Source organism: Lepisma saccharinum, chromosome 4 (genome assembly GCF_977018435.1).
Source record: "Lepisma saccharinum chromosome 4, izLepSacc3.1, whole genome shotgun sequence".
Classification (NCBI taxonomy): Eukaryota; Metazoa; Arthropoda; class Insecta; order Zygentoma; family Lepismatidae; genus Lepisma; species Lepisma saccharinum.
The window spans coordinates 78,226,458-78,246,430 of NC_139232.1; the positions used below are offsets into that span (position 1 = coordinate 78,226,458).

The 19,973-nt window shown below is 37.6% G+C and overlaps 1 protein-coding gene across 3 annotated transcripts in view; it reads left to right on the plus strand.

Moving 5' to 3' along the window:
• Positions 1–19,973, plus strand: part of LOC145986616 (NF-X1-type zinc finger protein NFXL1) — a 56,170-nt gene that overhangs the window by 3,887 nt on the left and 32,310 nt on the right. For all 3 annotated transcript variants that reach the window (XM_083120836.1, XM_083120837.1, XM_083120838.1), the window contains exons 2-7: positions 2,990–3,288; positions 5,694–5,833; positions 10,135–10,271; positions 10,878–11,056; positions 12,381–12,643; positions 18,543–18,773. In XM_083120836.1, coding sequence (XP_082976962.1) covers positions 3,018–3,288; positions 5,694–5,833; positions 10,135–10,271; positions 10,878–11,056; positions 12,381–12,643; positions 18,543–18,773 — 1,221 coding nt within the window. In that variant the 5' untranslated portion in view covers positions 2,990–3,017. The remainder of the gene's footprint in view (positions 1–2,989; positions 3,289–5,693; positions 5,834–10,134; positions 10,272–10,877; positions 11,057–12,380; positions 12,644–18,542; positions 18,774–19,973) is intronic.

Sequence of the window (19,973 nt, forward strand, 5' to 3'; positions counted from 1 at the left end):
ACATGAACGAATTAACGAAACGAGCATTGTATACAGGTTACCTTTTCATTACCTTTTCAATCCATTACCTTTTCAATCCATTCTGAAAATATTGAATATATACACTTTCAATAATCATTTCTTTCCAAAGTCGCCGTTAAAGTCTGGCCATCTTTCAATTATACCGAAACTGAATTGCACAAAGTCCAGTTGGTGGGATGTCTGACTTTCACGCAGGAGACCCATGGTGGTTTGTAAAACTTTTTCAAATACCCCTAGCAGGCCTCCCCGATGGCATAGTGGTAACATCGTCGCCTTGTAATCAAGGAGTCCCGGGTTCGATACCCGGTGGAGGCACATGGCACAGTGGTTCGGTTCTTAATTTTAAACTGTAGGACCAGTATCGATTAGCCTTTCTGTGCATAAAGTGGACTTAAAACAACAAATCAATCAATCAAATATCCTGAGTGGCTCCGTGGTCGAATCAGCCCGAGTGAGTACCTGGGGTAAAGGCGGTTGGTGAACCGCAGCATCTCCATAATATGGCCTAGGTCGAGAATGTGTGGAGCCCTACCTCCACACCCCTATATGCCTCCATACTTTACTTTACTTTGGGTCCATTAATTTTTTTGTATGAGAATCCCAGAGATTTTATGACTGTCCTTAAAGACGTTTTCCCACCTTGAAAAAGTCCCAAACCTTTCAACGAAACGTGCAGTTTCCCAACAGTGGGATGATCTTCCTCCTATAATAAGAGTAAATATGGCGACGAATAGTGTCTTGCTGAAAGGTATCTAAATTTGTTATGGATTTACTGATATTCCTCTTCTTTCCTGGGCTTTCCCAGTTTTGAAGCCTCACATTTATTTATTTATTTCTACCACATTTTATTTTTCTTTTCCTATGGTAACAATAGTGTTCTTAGACACGCCGACAACAGCAGCAGTTCTGTCCAGAGCTTTATTTACAGAAATGATTGGACCTCCATTGTTTTTCTCTTGCTCAAATTATTTGCGCTCAGAACAAACCATCTCCCGCGTTTGGCCTTTGAGAGGAATTCCTTTTTCTTTTAGTGCATGGCCTCTTTGGTACATTGTCTCGAGTATTGCCTCCTGTGCTTGACATTCTTCACACAAGCTCACGACACATTCAAGCAGAACACAGAAAATTATGTACAAAAAATAACACACTAAAACAACACCCTACATACAACAAAGAATACTCTAAATTCAATAAACACTAAACAAACGAACCGGTTAAAATATCACAGCAACGCAACAAACAAACAACACGTCCTCTTCCAACAACATGAAATGTGAGCGCAGGAAGAATCACCCGTTAAGCGGCAACACCGAGATAAACGTTTTCTGTTGCTAGGTAACCAGGGCTTGGGTGAAGCACTTGGAAGATTTTGATTGGCTCGCATGCCAGCAACCCACCCTCCCGCAGTGACATAGACTTGCTTTCTCCACGTGCTTCTCAAGCGTCAATACCAAACTAATTTTGCGGCAGGTATAGTGATTTAAAAGACTAATTTACTCTAGTCTAACATTGATTCACACCCCACAGGTTGAGAAACGATGCTCTAAATGCTTCCAATAGATGAGCACGACACATATGGATCCCCCTTTGAATCCCACCCACATCTTGGATATGGACTGTTGCTACTACTATGTCATATGGCAGGTTTGAAGAGATTTTACAGGCCCCACCTCATTTGTTTCATTGAAGGTTGTGTGCGTGCCAACTTTGAAATTGTTCACCATTCACGTTACAAAAAAAAATTAATAACACATTACTAAAGTGTTTAACAAAAATAATAATGCTTAAATTTTTTTTTATATACATGCATTATTAGTTGTTGTACCTAATAGTATCTTCATACTTTGTAATTATAATGAAATATGCCATTAGAAAATGTAACCTGAAGATGTATCATGAGATTCCAATGTATCTTTGAAAGACACACAGTACTCCCTTGCTCCCGAAAATATATTTGTCATAATCCATATCAATTCAGGCAGGCAAAGAAAAAATCTTACCTTCATAGTCACAAATGTTATTGAATTAAACATATGTTAAGTAAGAAACCCATATTTTTTTTTTGTTTTGTCCACAAAAATTCCTGGTCGGAGATACAGGCTGCCAAAGATGACACCTTGGGCATCATTTCTCACATGTGATTTTCGCCAAAATATTAAAATGCTCTCTCTACCTCTAAAACAGTTCAAGATATTAAAAACATTCTTCCAACCCCAATAATCACATCTCGAATCATTAGCTTTCCACTTGATGTCTTGTTAGAAGCTTAAATTTATATGCTTCATGGCATGCAGTTCAAATTTTTCATTAATTATTATTTTTTTTTAAATTTTAATTATTTTTAATAATTATTCAATTACAATTATTAAAATATTTAAATCTATTACAATTATGAATAATTTATTATTAAATTACCGAAATTAGAAATTATGTCAAGCAGAGAGTTAACATTATGCCCTTAACTTTAATGTAGAAATTTTGTTCCGTCCGGAAAAGTCCCTTCCGGAAGAATTTAAAATTGATGTACTTTTCTTATTTTAACTAATTACACCAAACCAAAGGTGACCAAATGTAAGCTGTTGTATGTAGTTTAGTTCCATTAAAGGATATTTGAGTATGTTATCTGGTTTGGCTGAATTTTCCTTTTTGTCAGTTTACGCAGTTAGGGGATGGTCAAATTTTGTCCCTTCCCGAAAAGTATTAAAAATTATGAAAACAGGTATTTACATTTAAATCATAAATTATTATTATATACACATAATATAAGTGCATACCAATTCATATCTTAAATTGTAATTATAAAAAAGAAATAATATTGTTGTTTTAAAAATTAACAAAGTGAAGAATTGTCCCATCCGGAATATATAGACAGGCCCAAATGAGGATTTATTTCTTGGGAAACCATTTAGATACACAGGAGTTCACTACAGCAATAACCACTACTAGTCACTAATTTTATTTGTTGCAGTGAAATGGCTGATTGAAGTAATAAAAGCATGGCTTCAGGGAATAGATTTGGCAGAGGGACGAGAGGAGGGTCTAGAGCGAGAGGACCAAGTGCAGCTGGAGATGGCAGAGTGGTTCCGAATGCATGGAGGGGAGGCAGAGGTCAAGCAAGCACAAATGCTCCTGATAAGAATGTGGGCTACCAAAAGTTCCTTCAAGCCAAGACTGCCATGGAGTCATCCATTCAGAAGCACTTGAAGAGCCAGACTGATTATGAGTCATCGGAGGAAGAAGATGAGCTTGAAAATGACACCATTTTAGGTAAGAAATTTAGTATATATTTCTCTAAGATAATAGGAGTAATTTGACTTCCATGGTTTGTTTTCTTGTCATCAAATAGATTATTTTGACCATGAGGTAAGTTTTTGCATTCTTTATGTAATTAGCTTTTCATTTATTCATTTGTCCATCACAGCACCGAAGTCCCATTTATGTTGGAGATAATATACACAAAGATAATGTTAATAATACACACAAATGTTAACAAGAATGTTAATGTTAATACATAAAATAATGCTAAACTTTATGACAGTGTAACAACATAGTATAACTACAGTTAAAACTAATTTACAATCAAATCCAATAAAATATAAAATTTTACAGAATTTTTGCCCCTAATAACATTATATGAATCAAAAAATATGCCCAAATCATGCACTAGAAATAACTCATTCCTGAACACTTACTATTGGAGAGATTTTTGTACGTTTAACCTTGAGAATAGCAGGGGCGGCGCGTGCCTTTTCAGTCAGGCAGGGCACATTTTTCTTTTGGGTGGAGAGGGGGGCAGTTTACCTCTATATTCCTCTTTAAGGTTTTTGAGGGGAGTTCCTTGATATGGAGTAAGTAAATTGTTCGAACAATTTGGAATAAAATTAACATTCTGATCAAGATATCTCTCCAAAGAGCATTAAATACTCACTACGTAGGAATACGAAAAATCAGCAACATATGGAACAAATTACATGAATAAAAAAAAAACTCGAATATTGACGTCGGAACCCTATACGCTTGCAGTAACTAAACTTTGGGTAGATACTGGAATGATTAGAAAAATGTTACACTGCAGTTTCTCTTCCATTGTCAATGAATTGAAAGGCGTAGATATTAAAGTTTCTACATGATTCAATGTCATATTCACCAAGTATCCACTAATATCAATGACTAACTAGGAAGATGATGCAGCGTTAAGTTCAGTTACAACATTTTACATTGGCCATGTACCCCCAAAAAGTTCGTTTATGCTTACGAAGATATTCTGCATGTCAAGTTGCTGGAACACAGACACAATTACACAAATAAATTAACACGTACAGTAACTATAAAATCGCGAATTATTTCATAAGCGACCAATACGCACAGACGGAACGCAACGCAAACTCACACACTAACTCAAATCCAAATCCGTATTACAATGGGAAGAAAGGAGGATCTTTTTAAAAATACAAGGGACTAGTTTGTGCAATAAAAAGTGTTGTCAACTTTTCAGGTCGCTGGAACAAGTGCGAAGAAAAGCATTCGAGGGATTTTTTTCTATCTTATTGCTGCAGGCTGGAAGAACGAATGAACTGCCTGCCAAGCGTTGGAAACACTGAACGGTGAAGGAGGCAAACATGAATGGGCAGGGCACCTCGTTCCCTGCCCAGAGGCGGCTACGAATTTTGCGCTTTTCCATTGTGAGGGGACCGTCCCTTGCCGATGCTGTAAATGTTTGGATCAGTCAGTGACGTCACGTCTCCGGGGCAGAGCCGAGATTGAACTCTCTCCAACAGGACGGAGAAATATATTAGCCTCGCACAGGGTGCATACCCTGTAAGTCTGGTTGCAGCAACGTAGGGGTTGAGGGGAAAAAAAATATTTACGCGTATATACCGATAGTCTCTTCAGATGAACTTTTTATGTTAAAATTGTTGTGGGGCAGTGCCCTAGCTGCCCTTTATGTAGCATCGCCACTGGAGAATAGCATGTAGAAAGGTGTTCAGTTCCTCGCTGTAAAAGGTGTTACATGGAAGTTTATTTTCTCTATCAGCTCAGAACATAGCCAATCTTGTCTTATTAATTTACATAAAAACTATTATTATTATGCTTTGTATTATCATTTCTCATTAAGGTCAAAGGTGTGAATAATAAATTGCCAATAACATTCCTGATATGTTTGCACATGACTTTACTTGTTCAGCAGTGAAGAATAGAAAAGTTATTCAGCTCTCAAAGCAGATGATTGTGTTGTGGTAACTAATGTTAAAAATCTTTTAAACAGTGCATTACTCAACTTACGTATACTTCAGTTTGAATATTAGTACATATACCACTATACACGTATTTCTTTCATGTTACTTCTATTTTAAGAATTTTTCATTGTGAGAGATTAACATGATAAGCTGTGATATATTTCTTTGACTTACATAAATTAGAAACACAAGGCCACATTTTTTGCATTTCACAATTTTGACTCCCAAGTAGCCAAATGTGTTATTAATTTATTGTTTTTAACGCTAATATATGACATTTCTGATTTGCAAATAAATGTCTGAGAAAGCCAATTAAATCTAAATCTGCAAAGTATAAACTGTAGACCCAGTCCCGATTAACTCTTCTGAGCTTAAAGAAACTCTTCTGAACAAATAATCTTGTAATCTATTTTTGAATTTGGATCTTGATTGCAGATAAAGTTTTAAATATTTACAACTTCTCTGGAGGAAAAACTGAAGATTTGGGAAGAACTCGGAGATTTCTGGAGGAAACTTTCCTTTCAGGGGCCACAACATGCCTCATCTGCATTGCCTCGGTGAAGAGACAAGATGCTGTAAGTAGGTATTTATTCACTGCATGTTCATTCCAGTTCTTTTTAGGTCTAATCAAATCAAAGTTGTTGTCTTGTGTGTGATTACATCCACACATACATGCAGAATACACAAGCACTCACATGTAGATACATGCACAATGTGTTCTTCTTTTCCGACGTGATTTAAGCTGTTACATTTTCTGTGCTTGCCGAATGTTGGCCTTTCTTAGCAGAGTCAACGTGGCATTTTTGCTGTCTGCTGTGAACCCCTATGCTACAGAAAAGCTACACAAGAATTAGCAAATGTACGTGCAGTACAGTAACCACTACCACAAAAACTGAACAAATTGAGCTTTCTTAATAAGATTTGAAGAACTAAGGAATAAACTTGAGAGTGGCAACAACATGTGAACAGCCTTCTTCATATGTTTGGTTGTAGCACTTAGCAGTGTTTGAGCATTCATCCTTTTCTGTTCTTGTCTCAGCTTCTCAGTCTTTTTCAAGGTGGATTGCTTTAAATAAGGTTGATTCAAATCACGATTGACATCAAGATTTAATTCTTTTTTAAATTGATTAAAAAAATCACTTATTTAGATTACTTTAAAGAAATAATTTATAGAATAAAGTACATATTGAATTTGTAGATATCGGAATCAAGTTTGGTGAAAGTACATTAATCACGTAATCATTGAATTGTGTTTATTAGGCTCTAAAGAAGGAAATGAAATATATGTAGTGAAGCTAATACAAAAGGAAATGTAATATGTAAACACATTTATTGATTTAAAATTCAATACTTTTTATAGGCAAGGAAAGCAGAAATTTTGTGTAAAATATACAAAATACTAATCATGTTAACCCTAAATAGTGTCAATCATTAAGCTGTAAATAAACATGACTGCTGATATTTTGCAAACTATCATTAAAAAAATCCCTTCTAATAGTCTATTTATGTAGTTATCAGCGTATTAAGTTCATTCCTTTGTATGTGTCGATTTTTTCTAAAAAAATTTGCAACAGAATTAATCCATTTTCTGTGATTTGCATAACTCACAGGATAATCTAGACTTCAGAAATTGTCAATTTGGTAAATAAACTCTAAATTTCATATTTGAGTTTATTTCGCTTCATTTCGTGACAAAACATTGTAGGAAAATGAACCTCACACCTTTCAAGAACATGAAAAATGAACATTACAGTGTGTTATTTCGTGTTTCCGTCAAAAACGAAACATTCATATACCCTCTCGTACAATTTCAAAAAAGCTGACTTTAACAAAGTATCGGTCGTTAACTGGGATACACTAAAACTCTGTGATAACGTAAACGAAATGACAGATATGTTTTACAACATAATATACGAAGCATTTGACGCGTGCATCCCCTTAAGATGCATAACCCCTCCTAAATATCCATGCTGGTTTACCGACAATATAATTAAAAAAATAAAAGCCAAGTCTCACCACCACCAAAAATGGAAACAAAATGTAGGTAACCCAGTTCACCTTGCCAACAAATTTAAAGAACTCAGAAAAGCAATCAAAAAAGAAATATCAGCGGCCCATAATAATTACTTGTTCGACATTGAAAGCAATATTCAAAGTGACCCGTCACTTTTCTGGTCGTACATAAATCACAACAGGCAAAACAAACAGTTTCCAGTTTCTTCAAACAATGAGCCCATATTAAACCTGAATACCGTCGTTGATGAATTTGCGAAATACTTTCAATCTGTGTACGCAAACAATATGGCAAAGTACAACCTCGAGATCATGGCGGGACACACAGAGTGCAAAACGTTAGATTCACTCAACATCCCAGATAATCAGTATGTCTGAAATTGAAGCAGCTGTAAAAAAATTAAAGCCTAGAAGTCGGCTGTGCCAGACAAAATCCCACCCTACATCTTCAAAGGATGTGTAGACATTTTAAAAATTCCACTCTTTATTATCTACAATGCAATATTATCGTCTATGCAGTTTCCCGAACGGTGGAAAGTTACTGCTGTACCGAAATCCTCGGAGAACAGAAACATACAAAACCATCATCCTATAGCTCTTTTATCTGCCCCTTCTAAAATATTGGAGCAAATCTTATATTGCCACATATATAACCATGTCAAAGAAACTTTTTCTGAATACCAGCATGGCTTTCTGCCCAACTGCTCAATAAAAACAAACCTTGGCGAGAAACTGCATTATATAAGCACGGTGTTAGATGATGGGGGGGCAGGTGGATGTAATGTACACTGATTTTTCCAAAGCCTTTGACACTGTAAATCATGATGTACTACTAAGTAAATTGGGCACTTTCAACTTTTCCCTTCCCCTCAGGAAACTTATGGCGTCATATTTAATGAATAGAAAACAATGTTTTTCTTATAAAGGCCACACATCCAGCGAATTTCTAGTACGTTCTGGAGTACCTCAAGGGTCCAACATAGGACCTCTTCTCTTTCTTCTATTAATCAACGACTTACCAGAACATTTGATTAATTCTAGAAAACTGTTATTTGCAGATGACCTGAAATTCTTTCAAAGAATAAAAAATATTGTAAATAGGTTGAGTGCGTGGTGCTTTCGCAACAGTCTTTCTCTTAATGCAGCAAAATGCTATTCCGTTACTTATTCTAAACAAAGAACGATAAGTTTTCAATATAAACTTAATAATACCAATCTAAAAAAATCTGAAACAGCAAAGGACCTAGGAATGTATTTTGACTCTAAACTAACTTTCACTCACTATATTAACAAAGTAATAGGCAACGCTTACAAACTTACCGGGTTCATTATTAGAATGGGCAGAGACTTTCGAGACACCCAAACACTTAAGGTATTATGTTACTCATTAGTGCGCTCAAAACTTGAATTCAGGTCTGTTGTATGGATCACTGACAGTATAGTACAGACTACAAAAATAGAGCGAGTACAATCAAAAATGTTACGTTATATGAAAGGTATATATATATAAGGTACTTATCCCAAATTTGATTCGTACAGTAATCTAATAGAGGAGCTCCAATTGCACAGACTTGACGATCGAAGGACAGTCTGCGACCTGCTGCTGCTCTGGAAAATATATAATGGAAAACTTTGCTCTCCTCTTTGGATCTCACAATTAAAATTATACGTTCCTAACAATAAGACGCGACCCAATCATCAAACCTTTTTTGTGAATAGAGCACGAACAAACATTGTCAAGAAATCCCCTATCTGGGGAATGAGTATTCTCTACAATGCCTTAGAAAAGCGTAACAAAAATATTGATTTGTTCTCTATGCCATATATACAATTTAAAAACTGTGTAATGAAAACAATATCAAATAACGGTCACTGAAGCATGTATGAAAACCTGTATCTCTGAACTCTCTAACTGGGTGCCAGCCTGTTGAGTTTATTATTGTAAATAAATATTCTAGTCATTCCATATCAAATCATACAAAAAAGGTCAAAATGTAACCTGCCATCTCAGATTTTCTTCAAATTTGATACATTTGTTCGTCATGTGGTCTTCACAAAAATGCAAACTCTTAATATTCTTGAAACATTTTTTGTAGGAGATACAGGTGTTTAAAATTTACAGAAATGCACATCCGACAAAAAATTGGAATCAATCATTAATTCAAGATCTTGTTGCTGCATACTGAGTGGTTGGAATTTGTTGAAAAACTACCACCCTCTACTGTGATAATGAAGACTAGAACACTTGAGTTACTAAAGTGGCACCGAATGTTTGGTTCGTACCCTTTATTGAATTATTTGTTGTCTATTTTACTCCCTTTTAATTGAATGAAAGATTTGAGGTGGCAAAAAAATTAAAACAAATATGGAACAGAATGCACCATTGAGACTGGTGAGCCCCAATGAGAAAGAACACTGTTCGTGTTGGATAACAATTTACAATAACTTCAGAGTGATAAAACACCATTTCACTCTGAAACTTTATTGTATCATGTAACTTAATCAGGGATTCTTTAGTAGTATTTTCACTATCACATATATTAGAGGTTCATTCTACAACCCCTAATGTTAGAAATTCCCAAAAGCACATTTATTTTTTTGCTTTGTTGTTAACACTTAGAGATAATATTGTACCTATCTGTTGTATAATTCCTAATGTTGCCTGACGATGAAGAAATCAGTGGCATATGTCAGTTGCTGTTTTGGTGTGTAAGCATACTTGTCACAGCAGACAATGTTTTGCCATTATGTTATCCACAAACAAGTAAAATTACATGTAAATAATACCACATTTAGTAAATTCCTGGAATTATAATGTAATCCCTTGTTTGGGAAGCTATTCTTTTTATCTTTTTCATTTCAGGTGTGGAATTGTGAGACCTGCTTCTGCTGCTTTCACATTCAGTGCATCCAGCAGTGGGCGAGGGACAGCATATCCCTCCAGAGACATGCTTCTAGTGAACAGGGAGATGGCAGGCGTGTGATTTGTAACTGGTGCTGGTAAGAAAATCACATTTACTGGTTTCCTTATTTAACATTTATTTACCACAGTATTCTTACAATTTCATGAAAGTGTGTATTTGAAGTGTATGAAGGTAGGAATTACCGAAGCAAAGACCTTGATATATAGTTGAAACATCAATTGTTGAGTGTTTTTCTTTTACACTGAAATATAGACTGCCTTGGTCAGCATATTTACTGTTTTTTTTTTCTGTACAAGAATTACATCAGAATATCAAAATACATGTTACATAATCACAAATTCCAGTTTTTCACGCAAAACTGGTAAGATCAGATACTGATACGTTGGCATCGATATTGGCTCCGCCCTAGTTTCATCTTTTTCTCACCAACTATGTGTCTGCAAACTACACTGGTACTCACAAATAAGATGAGACGGACACAACCAATGAAGGCTCCGGTAACACTCACTCCCTCCTCCTCCCCCTTTTTCAGTGTTACAGTACTGCTCAGTCTTCAGTCCACACATTCATACAAGAGTGCTCTTTCTCAAATACAGCAGGGATAGTCAGCCTGCTGTAGTGACTACTTCTTTTATTCCATTCCAGTCAACAGTTTTCCAACTCTAATTCTTTTTAATTCCAGTCCTAAATGTCGCAGTGAATATAAGGAAGAAGACATTCCAACACGATACTATTGCTTTTGTGGGAACACTGAAGATCCTCCATTCCAACCGTGGTTAGTTCCTCATTCCTGTGGGGAGACATGCAATCGACCCCTTCAGCCACATTGTGGGCATAGCTGCCTTCTACTCTGTCATCCAGGTGAGTATTTTATGCAGCAATATGTTGATGGTGACAGTGTTTTGTACAATATTTCCTGTATTGTTAAGTAACTGGTGTTTAAACTTCTCTAAATTATTTCATGTAACTGTAATCTTTGTTACTTCTAATTACGAATATAGGTCTAACAAATAGAGAGTATTCTCCCAAAATGATGTATTAAAAATATGCAAATGTGCTTGTATCAGCAATGAATTAGAAGTAATAAATTCTACAATGTATATGCACAGTAAGAATTAGAGTCTACACAATTATTCCAGTGGTATAAGCCAGCTTGAAAAATCCTGCACTGTGAAACATTTTCAAATTTACTTTGTATTGAAAAATAAAAGGGGGGGACCAGTGTAAGTTTCTTCTCATTACTAACACACACACATGTATTTTATTTTACATTATAACCTGATTATGAACAAAATGAGGTATCATTTGTGACTAGTATCATCAATGTAAAAGATATAAATTATTTATAGTAGTTCATAATTTTGAATTTCACACTGAAAAATAACCTTAGCATTGCTGCAAGGAATAAGTAATTACACAATAATATTAGATTGTTCATGAATCATATGGAGGGAGACAAATCCTGAGAAAAACAGCCCTATGTCTAAGGGTTAAAATAATGGTTCTTTTCTGTCTCTATGTACAAGAAGCATATATCTAACATTTAGGCCCACATTCAGACTGTGTTTACAGAAACTGTTGGAAAAACAGTGCACATTATTTCTTTTCTCTTGGATGCGCTGTATATTTTAATACATGTTTCTTGACTCACAATAATAAGGTGTAACTTATTTTTTGAATGACCGTCCTATTTACGAACCTCAGTGATCTAGTTGGTAGGGCATATGACTGCTATGCGGGAGACCCAGTGGAGGCACAAGTGATACTTTAAACTGTAGGTCCAGTTTCGATTAAACTTTCTGTGCGTAAAGTGGACTTATAACAAAAAATCAATCAATCTATTCCTGTGGTGGCCAATTTTGCCAGTCTTACCCCTGCATAAAGTGTATCTGGGATTTACTCAGCCTCAAATGAATGGGGAATGTATGGTGGGGAACCCTGAGGAATAAAATGGAGCATGGTGCTGATCACATCACTTAAAAAATAACTGAGATTGATAATATGTGGGACCCTACGCCACATCCCCTATGTGTGCCATTTTGGTACGGTGCAATATACACAGGGATCTTTAGATTTTTACTCAGTATGAGTGAAAATTCAATGTTTGTTCATTCTATTGTTACTATCCTTCAATATACATGCATTCCTAATTTGCTTTGATCTAGTCTTGAATTCATAATTACAGGCCCTTGTCCTCCATGCCCCAAGACAGTCCAGACTCGATGTTACTGTGGGAAGAGAGGACCAGAGTCCAGACGTTGTTCAGGAAAATCTTGGTCATGCGGACGCCCGTGCGGAAAAACTCTATCTTGTGGTCTGCATATTTGTCAGGAATCATGCCACCAAGGTGCCTGTCCTTCCTGCTCTAAGGAGAGCTATCAGAAGTGCATGTGTGGGCAGCAGAAGACTTTACGTCCATGTTCTTCACCTCAGTGGCAGTGTGACAAGGTAGGACGTTTATATTTTTTGCTGGAATATTGTTACCAGTCAAGGGAACATGCAAAAATTATCGCTGTGACACAATTAGTTTGGTAACTGGTGATCTGTGGCACTGTGGTGTGAAATGATTTATGTGAAACATATGGTGTGTATGCGACTATAGTGATTATATGTTCATAGATTTTTGAAAAAGGCAATTCTATCATAGTATGACATATATACAGGGGAATCTTAATTTTACATTCCCATATTTTATATTTTCCTGCATTATACATTCAACCTTGATGGTCCCAACAGCAAAATGTTTTAAATTATTCTTGATTTTACATTTTCCCGCATTATTAGTTTTTCCAGCTTAGTCCCCTGAAAATTGTAAGATTGATGTTCCACTGTATATATAAGATTAAACATTTGATACAGAAATGTATTAAGGCCTCTCCGATGGCTCAGTGGTAGCGTCATCAGCTTGTAATTAAGGAGTCCCAGGTTCGATACCCTGTGGCAGCACATAGTGGTTCGGATCCCACTTTAAACTGTAGGTCCAGTTCCAATTTGCCCTACTGTGCATGAAGTGGACTTAAAAGACCAACTCAATCAAGAAATGTATTACATGTGCCTCAAAGGTGTATATTCGGGACTACCTAGGCTATCTGCGAAGCCCAGATTCGGTGAATAAAATACAGAAAAAATATCTATCAGAAAATGTGCATAAAATTGTTCATTTCAATAAGAAGATGAACCAGATTTCTTAGAGGAGTTGGAAACATTGCCCGCTTTCTTTGAATTCGCGAGACGGGTGGCCTGTCAGTGGGCAACTCCATGGGGTTAATGGGCAAGCTTGACAGGGCTACCACAAAAAGAGCACGCGATCAATGTTGCAAACCAATTTTTCTCTTGTTATTTCCCCAGGATCGGGGAATTGTGGAGCTAAACTGTTACAGGAGAGAGAACAGGGTTGCATATGGCGGGGGAAAACCCCTCTGAACTTCCTCAACAGTCTGGGTCAATGTTGCAAACCATTTTTTCCCAGCATGTAATTTTCCAAGGAATGAATTTTGAAGCCAAAATATCGCAGGCAAGCGGAAAGTGTGTCACATGGCAGGGACAAGAACATCATTAAACGCTTGCAGAAGAGTTGAAAAAGAGGTCGTTGACCTTCAAGCAACTAGAGATACACTGGGGAGTAGTAAATTGTTGGCTGAGCGGGAATGGTTTATGAGTGCATCTAAAAATTACCGAAATGACAAGGACCAGTTCTTGTCTAGAACGCGTCGAGTGGTCTTGGTGCGTGGAGTTTATTTAGAGGCAGCGTGTGAATACAGTATTGAGTGGATTGTATTTTTGTGAATGATATGTGCTGTGTTGTGTAGTGAACTGAAATGAGGGACATAATTAACAAGCTGCCTATTCGGCTTACGAATGACAATAAGCTCCAAATCGTTGTGGATTTTTCTTGTATGTCCACTTTATGAACAGGTAAGTTAAAGTGGTATCTAAACCACCATGTATCGAACCCGGGACCCATTCGTTTCAAGGCAACGACGTTACCACTGCACCAACAAGGAGTTCCCGAACTTAAAATCGTGAAAGTAGGTAGGTTGAAAGTTTATTTTTATTCTCGTACATAGGCCTACATAATATTTTACAATATGGGCCTCTTATTTATGCAAATAAGAATGAAATTCTTGAAATCCTTTCCTTACTGACAGTGTACATTTCCATGTTTTATTTATGAGGTATATATTTTTAATCACAGTCACATCACTTCAAACCGCCACCCCAAATGAGTTAAAAAACAAAAACACCCCACCAGTAAATTTTTGTCCATTCGAACACTATGATATGGTGCGATAGCCCAGGTTCTTAAACCAGTATATGCCACTGATGTGCCTTTATAATAGTAATATATTCACACAACAAATCATAAATAAAAATTGTTCATTGATATTTCAGTTTTAAATATATATTTACATACATTTCGCAGCATGAATGAACTTTTTTCTTGTATATACACATTATACTTGCAAAATAAATAAAGTTTTACAAGCACCAATTAAAAATATCAATTTTTTGCTCAGTTCTTCAGTCCTTAACTGAATGTAGAAATTGCAGAGTGAGTGAGTGAGTGAGTGAGTGAGTGAGTGAGTGAGTGAGTGAGAGTGAGTGAGTGAGTGAGTGAGAGAGAGTGTGAGAGAGTGTGAGTGAGTGAGTGAGTGTGAGTGAGTGTGAGTGAGAGAGTGTGTGAGTGTGTGAGTGAGAGAGTGTGTGTGTGTGTGTGAGTGAGTGTGTGTGAGAGTGTGTGAGTGAGTGTGAGTGAGTGTGTGTGAGTGTGTGTGAGTGAGTGTGAGTGTGAGTGAGTGTGAGTGTGTTGGGGGGGGAGGGGCTAAGAAAAGAGGAACCTAAATCTTGGAAGTGCTCAGAACAACTTGAATTTGTAATGCAGGGTTGTCTGTCAGATGCACAGAAGATAATATTCAGAGGCAATGTTTTATAATATTTATACTATAGGAATACAGTCAACTCTTGATTCTACGACTGCAGATATAACGACCCTCTCGAAGTAACGACCCTTTTCCTGGGAACCGTGAAAAATTCGGAAAAAAATTGAAGGAAATTGCTGAAAAATACGTTTCTTGCACTCGTTTTATTCACACTCATTCCCATTACGAGCGCTCTATGTCTCGCAAGTGAGTCTGATCTAAAAATGGACACCACCACACCAAGCTTGAGTGATATCCAATAGCATTTGACCTCTACCCTCTCCTTCGCCATGCACATCAATGTTACCCCAGACACGACAGCCGCTACCAAACATGCTAAGCTTGTTTTGCCATTGTGATTTCGCTTGCTCTTGTATACGCGAAAAGAGAAGATTGAATGTGCTCTGATGTTATTTTAAATCGACCTTGACTTGTTTCCTTATCCTAAGAGCTGCTGAAAACTGGTTGGTATGGGAAGGGGGGGGGGGACTTGCAGTCTGTCTTGAGAAATTAGAGATAAGATCGCAGGAATGTTCCAAAATACAGATGCGTGGTGCCTGGAAGTCTGGACCATCTGTCCAGCTCTGATCTAGATTTCAGCAGTTTCCCGTGAGTGAGCAACTCTTGGCCTTGTAGCCGACAACTTCCAGTAACCGCTTTCATTCAAAACGTGTTCTTTGTTCCCTGTAACACTTCATAAAAAAGCGAAACTGTTAAGAGATAATCAAAGCCACATAGGCCAACTAAAGATCATCAACCCACTTAATGATTTGTCATCCAAGCTTCTGCAAAAGTTTACTTCGATCGTACGTGCATCATAACTCCCATTTCCCACTTCGTATGTTTTCCTAACTGTGCTGATGCCGTAATATTTGCCGAAAAAAGTGTTCCGTTGGCTGAGTGACTTCTCTCTCTCTTCCTCTCAGCAAACGTGTAGGGGAAAGGGTGGGGGGGGGGTTAGCAATGACGATTGTTTCAGCCTCGATTTTCTTGCTCGTGTGTGCACATGGGGTGATTACAGGCGAGAGTGGAAGTGGACCCTCTCTTCCTTTCCTTTGACGTTTAAAATGGGGCAACCAGTTCTGGATACATTCTTGAAAACTAACAAAGACAAAAAAAAGTGTGCCTCCCCTCCCCTCCCTTCCCAGCTCATTCTACATTACTGGTGGGCTTGGTAATGTCAGAGAGGCAATGTGATAATTGCAGAATGCAGGTCCTATTTTTTTTTTTTAATGCTATTTACTCCATAGGAAATATTGCCCGTATTATTGTCTGTTGCATAGTAAAACTTAAAGCAAGGGTCATTTCTTTCTTCTTCACACTGCTGATAGAAGTTCCATCTTCGACAGTTGCGTTATCTTAAAATGCTGAGGATTTTCTCTTCGACCACCTGTTGCTCGAACTTCCAGCCGGTCTCCTTGTTGTACACTGCAGCTGGCGCCAGTGTTTTGTCTAGCATCTGCAAAGCTGTCGCTTTCCGATAACAGCAATGAGGCATCCAGCATGAGGCAAAAAGTCATTGTTTTGAATCTTGCTAAGCTGTTTTGATTTGAAGATAACGAAATTCGATCTCCAGAAATAAGAACAAGAGTTAAAACAACTTGATGTTCTGCACCTTCTGATAAGCAAAACTGTAAATTTTATTTTGCATCTGACAAGAATAAACTTCCTCAACACTCTGAGCATGTTGGAAGGAAATGCACACAGTGTTGGAAGGAAATGCGCTTTTCTTCAGAACCATTGATGTGGAAGAGAAAAGAAAAGTGTTCAATGTAGGAATGGACGCTGAGTCCGATTTAAAGAAACATTCTTCAAGGGGAAAACGTTTGGAGGAGCAGATGTTTGACATCGAGAATACTCCTAAATACAACATTAAATCGTCGATTAACGTGGTAGTAAATAACGATCTCCCATTTTGATATCTGAAAATGTGCAAGTTTCATAAACTTGTTTTGAGTTCATTTATGGACTGATGGGCTAATCGGGACTAAATGTACAGTTTAAAGTGAAATCCAATTCTATACCCGAATGATTATCGACTGCGACGCTGTTTAATGTGTCCTAGAATATGCATGGGTGAAAACAGATCGCAAGTTGCGTGCGTTTCCTTTTTCAAGCTGGATTACAATGCAAGTCGAGGAAGGAGTTTGGACTGCTCCCTTGAATGGGGGGGGGGGGGGTGACTATGAAGTTGGTTGAAGCAAAGAGAATGTGACTTTTTTACTATGTATTTTTTAAACAGCTGAACCAGAATGAAATTTACAGCCCTACCTTTTTTTTTGTCTGGTGCCTAGGAAGGTTGTGTTGTTTCTCCTGAGAGATCTTATCTTACCAGTTAATCTTGTAACAGACAATGCTCCAGTATACCTGTATAAAATCCAATGTTAATTCTGCCCGATTATCTCCCGACTTTGCTGGCGCCAGTCTGACTGGTGTCAAGATTCTTCGAGTTTCGCTTGTAATAAGCAAGAGATTGTTTCCCTTTCCATAGGTCTCGGTGCAAACGGATTTCTCATGAACTAGAATTGTAAGAATTTCCTGGAAGAGCAATGACTGTGCACAATTGAAAGAAAGTAACATTATTTTAAATCTTTTTTTTTGTGAAAACATTTTCATGTTCTATTTTCCTTCTCACAACATGCATCCTATGCATAACAGGTCATGTAACTACCAGGATAAATTGTTTTACCGTCTCCTAGGAATCTTTGTGTCCGTTTGAGCTCAGTTTAAGTTGAAAATTGGTGCAAATTCCAATAACAACCGCTTCGAAATAATGACCCTTTTACTGGGAACTGTGAAAGGTCGTTGTCTCGAGAGTTGACTGTATAAAGTAAAAGCATACATGTGTTGTGGTCCTAACCCATGACATTTCAGCCTCATTTCCGTAACCTACCTCAGGAGTTTATTCCAGGTAGTTAAAATATTAAATATACACTAGAAAGATGAGTCAAGGCATGCTGGCTAAAGCTGGATTTGGGATAATGTCCTCAGTGTCTCCAACATGCTTTGGCCAGTCAACGTACAATAGAGGAATACGCTGGGGAACAGTATCTCATATTCAGGGCCAAACAGTGCACGAAAGCAGCAATGGAGTAGATGCACAAATATAATTTTAAATTGACTTGCTTAAGTGTCAACCCTGGTTAACTCTTGAAATTTTGGAACCTTGTCCACCTGAAAAATAATTCTCCCTGGCATTTTGTTTTCTTCAATAATGTCATTCCAATGTGCCTTCATCCCCATTAAAGGAGGTCTGCCTGCCCAGACTACTATAGAGGGTGGAGTATTGGACCACAGCTAAATAATCCTCCCAATTGTCATTCAAAGCACTGCTTTCACCAAACATCCTGTGTTCGGAAACTACCTACGTACGATCACATAACATAATACACAAACAATCAGGAATACTCCTCTTGTGTATGTTTCAGGTTTGTGGTAAACTCCTCAGCTGTAGCCTTCACAGGTGCGAGCAGGTCTGCCACCCAGGAAGTTGTAGGAATTGTCCAGGGACTGAGCCTCGTACATGTCCATGCGGCAAGTCAAGTTTCCAACTCCCATGCACGGAGGAGACCCCAACGTGTGGAGACACATGTGGGAAAGTACTTGAGTGTGGCACTCACTTGTGCTCCCAAAGGTGTCACAAGGATAAATGTGGAAATGTAAGTATACCATTAGTAACATTTTTTTGAAGCTTCTGTAATATTAACGTGAAAATGTATGAAGTTCCTTTCATTATGAAATAAATTATCTTCGCAGAATTCCGATCAAAACATTCTAATTTTACTGACTAGAGAAAATAAAATTGCATTGTAATTTCCTTCACCCTAACATCATGTGCAAGAAACTATCTGGATGGGAATAGAAGTGTACTTATGTGTGATTTGGTCATAAATTTCCAGGTCCATTCCCGCAACCATCCTGAGGAGTTTAAATAAAACCTGTAAGAGTACCTCAACAGATATGTTTAAATAAAATAATGTGGAAATGTGGCCGCGGTGGCTCAGTCGGTAACGTGTCTGACTACCATGCTAAAGGTCCCGGGTTCGATACCCGGCCGGTTCAAATCCGGGAACTTTTCTAACAATGGAAGCGGCCCCGGCGCCTACCCAGCATCGAATAACATGGGTACCTGGGGGAAACCCTGGGGGGTAAAGGCGGTCAGGGGCATGTTGCTGATCACATCACCCCCACTCACGACCGGATCAAGAAAGTGTGGGGCATTACCCCCACACCCTCTATACGCCTTCATGGCATGGTGCTGTGCACAGGGGAACACTTTACTTTACTTTTAAAATAATGTTCAGGAAGCTTCGCTTGCAACAAATCATTCTTCTGTGTGCTGCTAATCCTGGATAACACATCTTGTCATTTTAAGTCCATTACATATTTCCCATCTGTTCAGGTATTTTTAATAGGACTAATACTGATTGATCTGTATCAGAAATATCTGTTGGAATTTATTCATCAATATCAGCCAATACTTTGATTGAAAAGGTAAAAAAAAGGTAAAGTGTTCCCCTGTGCTTTCACCATGCCATGAAGGCGGGTGTGGGGGTAACGCCCCACACTTTCTTGATCCAGTCGTGAGTGGAGGTGATGTGATCACTTCGGTTGTGCCATGTGAAATTATCCAAAATTTGAAGTTTTCATTAATTTTGCACCAGCATTGCATGAAAAATCGATTTTATGATTAATTGACAACTATTTTAATATTGAGATGTAATTCTTTTCTTTATTTTAAAGCACAACTCTGATGCATGTAATTGCAGTGTCACATATGAATATAGTGTGTCTGAAAAGTCACACAATCGAAATTTTGAATGAAACTTACACTGGGTATTATTAACTTTGTTCTATGT